Source organism: Poeciliopsis prolifica, unplaced genomic scaffold, assembly GCF_027474105.1.
Source record: "Poeciliopsis prolifica strain line A6 unplaced genomic scaffold, Auburn_PproV2 SCAFFOLD011, whole genome shotgun sequence".
Taxonomy (NCBI): domain Eukaryota; kingdom Metazoa; phylum Chordata; class Actinopteri; order Cyprinodontiformes; family Poeciliidae; genus Poeciliopsis; species Poeciliopsis prolifica.
Genome location: NW_026562386.1, coordinates 3,390,110 through 3,399,861, shown reverse-complemented (window position 1 = coordinate 3,399,861; position 9,752 = coordinate 3,390,110). Strand labels below are relative to the sequence as shown.

The 9,752-nt window shown below is 37.7% G+C and overlaps 2 protein-coding genes across 2 annotated transcripts; both read right to left on the bottom strand.

Annotated features, from left to right (window-relative positions):
- Positions 1 to 1,740: 1,740 nt before the first annotated feature.
- LOC129364369 (cytochrome b-245 light chain) lies at positions 1,741 to 4,487 on the bottom strand. Its single transcript, XM_055036946.1, has 6 exons — positions 4,350 to 4,487; positions 4,024 to 4,093; positions 3,377 to 3,451; positions 3,197 to 3,280; positions 2,930 to 3,011; positions 1,741 to 2,541 (listed from the first exon to the last, which is right to left on the bottom strand). Exons 1-6 carry the CDS (start codon positions 4,483 to 4,485, stop codon positions 2,350 to 2,352), a joined length of 639 nt encoding a protein of 212 aa, XP_054892921.1. The 5' UTR covers positions 4,486 to 4,487; the 3' UTR covers positions 1,741 to 2,349.
- Positions 4,488 to 4,677: 190 nt separating this feature from the next.
- Positions 4,678 to 9,363, bottom strand: mvda (mevalonate (diphospho) decarboxylase a). The gene is made up of 10 exons (XM_055036945.1): positions 9,194 to 9,363; positions 8,938 to 9,008; positions 8,198 to 8,312; positions 7,942 to 8,091; positions 7,658 to 7,857; positions 7,287 to 7,361; positions 6,989 to 7,207; positions 6,527 to 6,642; positions 5,881 to 5,989; positions 4,678 to 5,785 (listed from the first exon to the last, which is right to left on the bottom strand). The coding sequence occupies exons 1-10, from the start codon at positions 9,267 to 9,269 to the stop codon at positions 5,705 to 5,707; spliced, it is 1,212 nt and encodes a 403-aa protein (XP_054892920.1). The 5' UTR covers positions 9,270 to 9,363; the 3' UTR covers positions 4,678 to 5,704.
- Positions 9,364 to 9,752: the final 389 nt, after the last annotated feature.

Here is a 9,752-nt window from a genome sequence, read left to right as displayed (position 1 = left end):
ATAAAATCAATTGAAATGTGCTCAACTTAGACACATTCCTTTTATTAAATAATTCAATTAATATATTAAAAGAAATAATCAGTGGAAACAACACTTTTTGTAGCATCACCAAGGGATGATGCTATTACAGTGATGGCCAAGCATAGATACTTTTTCTACCTCAAGGAGGCTTTTTCTTTTTCTACCTCAAGGAGGCTTTATTATGCAAATTTAAGTTTCTAAACTGTTGCAAACTGTAGCAGTCAGAGTCCGGTTGTCATAAAACAGCAAAGGATTTCCGTTATTTAGCACTACACCACGTGTCTTTTTTTTTTTTTTTACCATATTTACTGTTATTTAGAAAGAACAGTGTGGTGTTCTTTCTAAACACCACACTTGTCTTCAAAATGTCGGTGTGCGAATGCTACAGGGGGAAAAAGGACTCTGCAGATTCAACTTCATTTGAAGAGTGAAGGATTTTATTTCAAACTGCAGCTTGTATCAAACCAATCCAATTATGAGGTTATTTGGCCCAGTTGTAGAGGCCTCTAGACAGCACATACACAGTACCAATGTATAGGTCTTACTTTCAACAGTTTTTTCTCCACCTTACATATCAGGTCTTCTTTAGATTTTGGTTTATTTTGTCTCCACATTGTGCTGGAATCCATATCTGTCATTATGACACACCCTTTGTACACATGGGTGTGTTTGGAGCTTACAGGTTGGTCCAAACACAACAATAGGCCTCTCTACTATCAGACACGACTGTAGTTTGTTTTTTGGTCATCAGCATTCTGGCTACTGGGATAGCTCTATCTAAAACCCACAGATTATATTTCTATAGACACAAGCTGGACATTCTTTTTTTATTATTGTGCTCATGCACAAAAATGAACAAATCTGGGGATATTTCTCTTTTTATTTACAAAAGCAGAAAATACTCTTTAGATTTTTAAATCAAGGTCCAAAAGACCATTCATAAAATTGAAGACAGAATAAATAATAACTCAAACAGTATGACTATTTATTTTTTTTGGTGTTGTTTTTGTGTGTGTTTTTGAATGCATTAAAGCAGCCAGTCAGTTTTGAATGCCTTAAAACAGCCAGTCAGTTTTGAATGCATTAAAGCAGATATTTTTTCTTGTACTCATACTCTTTGAGCTTGAGTCAACGCTGTGGAGCAGAGTTTCAGTCTGAAACCTTTCAAGAACTCTGCAGAAATTTGACTGCAGAGGTCAATTTATCTCTTCAAACTTTGAGTATAAACTAAAATCCAGTGGAAAATGCGCTCCAACTTCCTGCTACTTCAAACCTAGATTTTTAAAAATTCTTAAATTGGAAAAATGGCAACCAAACTGAGACAAGCTTTTTGATGTAATGTGAACTAGACTCTCAGTCTTACTGAAAAAAGGAACCATTTTTTCATGGTTGAGGTTTCCAAATAGCCTGCCACCCATTAAAGATAAGCTGTGACCAGTAACAGGAAAAAAAGAACAAAATAGAAAACCACTTTGTGTGAGCAATAAAATGACTCCAACATGCGAAACTTGTTTGACAAGCAAATCTATAAATACACTGCTTCTCTCTTAAAAAGTATAATGGATCATATTTAGCATTAAAAAGAAAAAATACTTTGGAGAACAAAGGGGATTTCTGTGATACTGCAATCCAGTTGTTGCGAAAAGAGGAACTTGCAAATGCTATTTCTTTAAATATGTTTTAAAGGAAACAGAAAAACCAGAAGTCTACAACCAAGAATTCAAAGGAAGCAAAAGATTTATTTACAATGTAATAAAACTATGACTAAAAACAAAAAAGGAAAAATAAAAAGGCTGATATCAGCCGGAAACAGCTAATTTTATCTAAAGGTATAAATAGTACCATAAAACTGTAAACAACTGTAACCCAAGGCTTTTAAACATAAACACATAGAAGTTACAGTTAAGGTACACAATTCTTCCTTAAGGCATATGATTGCTAATAAGAACTTAAATAACTCAAACATAAAGCAACATTAGTCTGTGACTTTGCTTCATCGGACCGGTAAGCGCTAACATCGATCATACAGTACTATAGAGTGACAGTAGTTGCCCTTGGTTGCAGTCTAGCAGCTACAGAATTAAATTTGACTGCAGCATTTCTTTGTTCATCAAAAGTACAAAATAACACCTCAATTTCGTAATTTACTTTTCTCTGAACTATAGTTCCGGTAAGCCGTGACGTAGGAAGGCTCTGCCCGCTCAGAGGCAACAACAAACTTCTGAAAACGTTTTTCATCTACAGTCACTGAATCCAGGGAGCTTCCACAATGAACGTGTCATTTTTTGACAGAGGAGGGTGAATAATAAGGGGATAGTTCTGGACCTGTTACTCATCCGCAGTAACAGAGACGGGGTTATCATAGGCAGCTGATTCAAGGTCCTTCGCTTGTTTCCTGCGCATCTCTGGAGGAGGTCTCGGTGGAGGGTTCTGTGGAGGATTCTTGATGCTCTCTGCGACTGGCTTTCGCACTTCTTTCCGTGGAAGAATGGGCTCCCAGTGCTCACCGCAAATAGCTGCCTGCAAAACAAGACAAAGTCAGTTAGCTTATTTTGAGCATCTAACTAGCTACTGAAACTTATAAATAATAGTAAGCGGGTTATTTTCTAAACATTCTTGTTTGCAAAGCTATGGAAAAAAACCTGTGCTTTTAACTGCATCAACTATATTCACTTTAGCTCGACCATTTTGAGCTATTGAGGAATTCGGCAACATCCTGGACCGGTCAAGTTTCAAAACTCTGAGGTCATGTCGCAACTGTGGAGGGACTGAGTAACAATCCCTTCTTTATTACAATTTTCTTGTTTCTGTACTTCCTTTCTTAGAATTCACAGCTATTAACCTGCTCAATTGGAGCCAAAATCTGATAAAAAAAATAAATAAATTTAAAAAAAAGTCAACAACTTACTGCAAAATAGATGAGGCTGGCAATGCCGAGGCAGACACATCCAAGGACAGTTGCTAGCATAAAACCTCCAGGAACACAGATGCTGAAAAGGGATAACAAAAGATACAAGGCGATGGAATGATAAGCCTTCTGTTTAGCAAGATTAAATAAAGAGAAGGAATGCAGTTTTACATCCTGAGCAGGCTAACCCCACCTATCCATATTTAAGGCCTCCCACAAACTCATCAAGGTAGATTCCAAACACGCATAAAACCCAAATGAACTCACGCTGCATGTAAAAATGCTCTGATGTAGTAGTTCCTCGTCAGCGGTCCAAAGGCTTTTACGCACACTGTGAAACAATACTGGCCCCTAACAGACAGTGAATAAGCATCATTTCATGATCATCACATAACATCAGTGCAAGGAAGGTGAAGAAAATAGGGAGAAAACTGCAGCACTGCTTACGTTCTCTCCACACTTGTTCCTTTGGCCCTCTTGCTTCTTGGATACTCAAGCAGACACACAAACACACCAGCGGCACTGGTTTTCTGTCAAGGCTGACACTTCATGAATTCCTCACAACCAACAAAAGAAAGTGTGCCAGTGTAGCCGAAACAGTCAACAAGACAGACGTTTAAAAAATACTTACGGCAGGACATTAACTGTACATCTAATGCACAACATTTTGCAGATACCGTGGCTTGCACAGATTTACAGACAGCACTGTCTGTAAAAATATGCACTTTTTAAACGTACTTGTATTTACTCTTAGTAGTTATTCTCCAAAAACTATTTTATGCATGTCTTTAATATAGTATTTTAAACTTTGTCAATTATTTTATGTGCTACACTGACAGATTAATTTAAAAGACAGACAGACAGACAGACAGACAGACAGACAGACAGACAGACAGACAGACAGACAGACAGACAGACAGACAGACAGACAGACAGACAGACAGAGACAGACAGACATAGATAGATAGATAGATAGATAGATAGATAGATAGATAGATAGATAGATAGATAGATAGATAGATAGATAGATAGACTACAGTCGCACATTTCCTGCATATAAGGACTTTTTATTCCTTGTCAGGTGTGAAGGATACACTGCATAAGCAGCAAACTCCCAGCCTCTGAACTGGCCTGCCACACCTACTATTCCTCCAGTAAGAAGAACTGAAAGAAGAAAACAGGAAGGTGAGATTAAAACAATGCACCTTCTGTGACTCCACGCCAGAAAAAAACAAACAAACAAAAAAAGAAAGACCGTGTCAACATGTATTTATCTTGATGTTGCAGTAGCCTAAATTATTTTTGCAGAAACGCTGAGAGGGGAAGAAGTCCCAATTTATACGTTATGAAGCCAGCTAGTTCTCTCAAGCCAGAAATTCAAAATGAGCTCAGTTTACTTGAGTTAAGTTTTCATACTCACTGAGCCCCGAAGCCAGAGCCTGTTCGTTGGCCCACATGGCCCACTCTATCTTCCCCATCGCGACCACCTGGACCACTGCTGAAAGCCTCTGAAGCGCTGCGGGGAGGAACGGAGCCGCACAGGGAAGAGACTGCATTACGTGACTAGAAGCGCGGATTTAAGGGCTTGGTGGGCGGGGCTTGCGTGAACCTGTCCCCGTTTCGCTCGTCATTTCCGAACAAGGTCGCCTGGACAGGCAGAGAGGAGGCGTCATTACCGGACGGCACCGACGAATGACGGGAAGAATGAGGGCTGGACGAGGAAAAAGTTTTCTCTTCAATAAGGAAGATATTTTTCTAACTTGCATAATCTTTATTGAAAGAAGAGAGGATTCATGGTAGCTATTGGGACAAACCAGATTTGCATGATGTTGAAAAAAAAAACACATTATGCAACATTAAGATTTATATAATGAATCTTGATTAATAAATGTGACAGGCCATTACTGTAAGACCTTTTATCATCTAGGGTTCCTCCTGTCATTTTAAGAGATTACTTTCTAAATCTCTGCACACTTTTTTTCTTATAATTAATGAAATTAACAGTTCTCACTGTATAAAACTAGTAATTAATATCGAAACCCTTAAATGTATGTTTCAACAATTCCATTTTATCTGTCAAAAAAACAAACAAAAATTAAATATTATCCAGACTGCAGCATTTGCACGAAATGTAAACAACTCTTCACCATATGGACAATAAAACATGACATTTAAAGGTATTTCAGCACCTCTGCATGCAAAAATCAAACGAAAGGCATCAAAATCAAATTGAAACAAACAAAAAAAAAATGCCAAAAAGTGCAGACATAGCTGAATTTAGTTTAAATGGCATCTAATGGCATTTAGTAAATAAAACACGTAAATGCAGAACTCGGCCAAGTTTTATTATTTGCATCAACACTGCTGAAGTTAATGAAAATAAAAAAATATTTATGAAAAATACACACAATTTCAAGGAATCCAGAAGAATTAAACCTTGACTAGATTGACACACTGAAATAAAAACAAAGTATGAACTTGGTGCCAGAGTACACATTTGTTTACAATGTGACTTTATAGCTAACAACATATTGAAAAAACAAATGTAGAGAGAGACAGAGGAAATTGAGAAACGAGTGTTTTCAGATTGATGGGGAATTTTTTAAAGACTGTCAGCTAACGAGACTTACTGTGTGGTAAAATCTTATAAAAAAAAAAAAACGATTCTTTTTCACACAAAAATAGAGATAAAATGCTTCATCTTGTAAATTTCAGATCTGCAGAGTAAGATTTATTGCCGCTGAGCAGAGTTAGCTTCTTGGGGTGAGACGCTTCTCAGACCGTCTTCTTCGGTAAACCTTCTGCTGAGAGGAGGTGCTCAGAAGGATCGTCAACAACAAGAGGGCCTGGTCCAGCCTAAAAGGTATCACACCCCATTAAGAAAAAAAAGTGACAACTCTTGTGTGTGCATATTTGTTGAAAATTATTTTTTTAATTGTGTTTCTTCAAACCTTTGTGCTAATTATGTAGTTGATTCCCTTTGGAACGGGCTCTAGGCCAATATTCTGCTTCAGCTCCATGGGAAGAGCAGCGCACTTGATGGGAAGACCTTTAATAAAACTAAAAATAAGAAGCAAACTCTTAGTGACATCATGCAGGTAAAAAAGCAAACACACCCTTCTAGGTAAACATGAGCTTCAACAGGTCACATGAAGGTGGCGCCAATTTATTATTTAGTCATCGTTTTTCCCTGTAGAGGACCGAGAAACTTATCAGGCAGCTTTTCTTTTTGTGTTCTTTAATTTGAAAGAAAGAACCAGAAGAAATCTTACAAATTAAGCTATTACTTGAATGGGTGTCTATTGAGAAACAGTTTCAGACTGATAGCTGGCAACATGGGAAACATAAGCACATATTTAAAAAGGTTTCCAAATGTAGGTCATTGTGACTCATTGACTTCTGATTTGCTAAATTCATACCAACTATGTAAGATGTTTTTTGGCACCACTGCAAAATAAATGCGAAAATGTCTCCTATAGCAATCTTAAAAGGATTGTTCTAAAAATGTTCAAAACAAATTTTTAAAAAACTGATAAAAATGACTGATAAATGAATAAATCTAAAAATCACATTTATCTGTGTTTTCTGTTAACGTACTCTTCTCCGTTTCTCTCTGGGGGGAAGAAGTGCTGAACCAGCTGCACAAACTCTGGAACAAACTGCTGCAGAGTGAAGATCACAGCGTTGGGGCCTGCATCAAAACTGTAGGCCACCTACAGGAGAGCAGACACGGTGTGACGAGCAGCTTGAGAGATGCTCTTTCCTGTTCCTCATTTCAAAAACAACCTGCAAGTTTCACATCTTCATTACACAACCCGAGAAGTTCAGCTGCAACAAATTAGGCAAATTTGTGTGTTTTTTTTTTTAAATACAAGAAGATAAAGAAAATTATGCCAATCCAAAAAGGATCAGTGAGGTTAGTATGAAAGCTTAAACTTTCAGTGTTTTGAAATGTCTAGTCATATTGGTATCAATCAATATTTGTATTCAAACTGAATTTTAACAGGCATTTTACACAATTACTTTCTCTGTTTCGGAACAGATCTTTCAGTTGCTCACCCTGGTCTCCCCACAGTATTTGTTATACCGATGCACCAAGTGAATGATCTGTTGGGAGACACTGTTGAGGTAGAAGATAGGTGGGTGTGTGTCAAGGCAGGTGGCATGAAACTGGTTGCTGTCCTTCATGGTCAGCTCTGCAAAAGCAGGAAAATCCTTTTTCCGCACTGCTTCCATCATATCTGCCATCCGACGTGGGACGATAGCGTCTGCTCGGTGCTACGCACAAACACACAAATCATGCTCAGTGTTTCAACCACTCAGATTAAACACAGAGTGTAGGACTCAAATAGAATACCTGTAACAGTAAACTTGTTTGTACACTGGTCTGCATCCCAGAGGTGCTTCCTATTGGTTTCCGTTCAGAACTAGCCTAAAAAGAAAAAAGAAAGTGTGAGGTTACTCAGCGAGGAAGATGCCATTACTCCACAAAATTTAACACTGTAACTGACCTGAGAACAGAAGAAGTAAAGCCCTTTTCAGCAGAAAAAAAGGATTGTGTCTTTTTATACAGAATAAGTATAAAAATACCTATTTCAATATTTTTAAACTACTGTGAAAAGCTAAACTAATAACCACTTTATTTGTAGATATACAGATGGCAACAACGATTCGTAAGAACATTTTTATTCCCTTTTGTGACAGTTTAATTCTCAGAGTCAGATTTACCACAAGAACAAGAATCCTGAGCTCAGGCCAGTGACTCTCTGGCTCCACCTGCTGGGCTACACTGTCTTTCCCATCCTCTTTGCTTCCCATGATCCACTGCACAAACCCGCCATACATGCTTCTGCAGGCACTGCCAGAGCCCTGACGAGCAATCCCAGACAGCTCTCCTTCCACACCGAAAGCCTGAGCCAGAGTATAAACTGCAACACAAAATGCATAGAAAAACAACAAAAAATTAAATCTACCCAATTTAAGTAACATAATAAAATAGTCACTTTTGTTACCAAGACAAGCAAATCCAGCTGCTGAAGAGGCGAGTCCAGCAGCAGTGGGGAAGTTGTTAACAGAGCAAATGTGGACTTTAGGAGACAATCCCACTGAATCAGTCGAACGAGCGTCTCCATCATTATGTCGCTTCCTTGCTAATCGTCTGACTAAAAAGAAGAATAAAAATCAATGGATAATAGCCTCTGCTTCATTAGAATAACCTTTCTGTACTCTGCAGATTTCAAGAGGAAAACCTAAGCAGACATAACTTACTTTCCCTCAGACACGACTGCAGTCTTTGATGGCTAATGTCCTCCTCTTTGCCATTGAGCCACAGTCTGTCCTCCTGAAAGGATCGGCTGACTGCAACTGTTGTTGTCGTTTTCAGCTGAGCAAAGGAAATAATGCAAGACAAGTTTATACCAAACAGCATTTAATTACTGATGTCAGAAATTATCATCATGTACCCCAATTGACACAACTCAATGTCCGAAAGAAAAGCAAGGTTAATTTCTTTTTCTAAGTTAAAAGCTTGAAATGACCTTTAAAAATGTGCAAAGAAAGGTTTATAGATCAAGTCAGTCACACATTTTAACACTGAAGTTCAAAAGCATGAAATACTACAGGCATCCAAATGGAAATGGGACGGTGAGATAATCTTACATCATGATTGTATTGAATAAAGCTGGGATGGCCCCATTGTTTTTTAAAACTAAATGAATAATACAAAAGCTTTTGCCATCAGTTGTAACTACTCTTGTTTTCAAATACATTGCCTATTCTGTTTTACTAATATTGCTGCTACATTTTCACTGTACATATAAAAAACTATCTTGCTGGGGTTTTTTTAGCAATAAACAATTTTTTCAATCCATTTCTGCTTGTGTTACTAACAAGCCAATGTGCTGCTTATTAATACTTATTACGGTATGTATTAATAAGCAGTGTTAACAATTGCAAGAAGGCCTGACTTTTGTTAGTCACTAGCTGCAATCAGAAGCAATTTTCCCAACCTGGTCTTGATGCAAAGTGACGCTCAAAGATGAATTGATGGGTAAAATCAAATCTTCATCCCTCTTCCCCCCTGCAATATAAGGTAGTCAATTTAGTAACAGACGAGCTAAAGACTATAAAGAATGGTTTTCACTCAAATGGTAACAAATATGGGGGTTTTAAACCACCACATAAAGATACTGTAATGTAATGGATGTTTTACGACTATTACCAAAACAACTGAGGTTAAATCAAACAAGTCCAGGCGGTACTCACAGTATTTAATGACAGCTATATTCACAGGAGCGGTGCACGTAACTATTTTCGGTTTGTCCATGCTGTCTTCAGGCATAGTTCTGTTTTGTGAGCCGGTTTTTCAAACTTAACCTCCTCTGTACGAAAGGTTTCGTGTGTTTAGCATGATTTCTATTGCTAATCCAAGCACACTGTAGCTTTTCCTAGTAAGCTCTTCTGATTGGCTGATCATAAACATGTGGCTTTGCCCTCCACCAATCAGATGGAACTTCATTGACGTCAAAGTCCAACTGGCCAATGAGCAACCATCTGACCACGGTCATGCAGAAGTGGAGCAAGGACGCACACCTACTCAGACTGGGACATGTTTTACTGTTGCAAACTAATAAGTTTTCAAAAAAAAATATCACACAGCCTGATAAATCTAAATATCACCCAAAAGTTTATATATTTTAGTGATTCAATTCAAAATGCCATGATATAAAGTATTTTTATTGGGTTTATTTTTCTTATCTAAAAACAGAATTTTGAGTTTTTAAGTAGCTGCTATCCCTAAACGGCGAAATTAACAAATAAAATG

Bases quoted from the DNA above. Each gene is read 5' to 3' on its own strand.
- LOC129364369 (XM_055036946.1), bottom strand. From the start codon at position 4,485: ATGCAGTCTCTTCCCTGTGCGGCTCCGTTCCTCCCCGCAGCGCTTCAG. The intron at 3,452-4,023 runs GTATCCTTCACA...ACAGAAAACCAG, and splicing joins GAGTTTGCTGCTTATGCAGT to TGCCGCTGGTGTGTTTGTGT. The intron at 3,012-3,196 runs GTGAGTTCATTT...ATCCCTTTTCAG, and splicing joins AGAGCATTTTTACATGCAGC to CATCTGTGTTCCTGGAGGTT.
- mvda (XM_055036945.1), bottom strand. From the start codon at position 9,269: ATGCCTGAAGACAGCATGGACAAACCGAAAATAGTTACGTGCACCGCT. The intron at 8,313-8,937 runs GTTGGGAAAATT...TCCTTTGCTCAG, and splicing joins TCACTTTGCATCAAGACCAG to CTGAAAACGACAACAACAGT. The intron at 5,990-6,526 runs GTACGTTAACAG...TCTTATTTTTAG, and splicing joins CCAGAGAGAAACGGAGAAGA to TTTTATTAAAGGTCTTCCCA.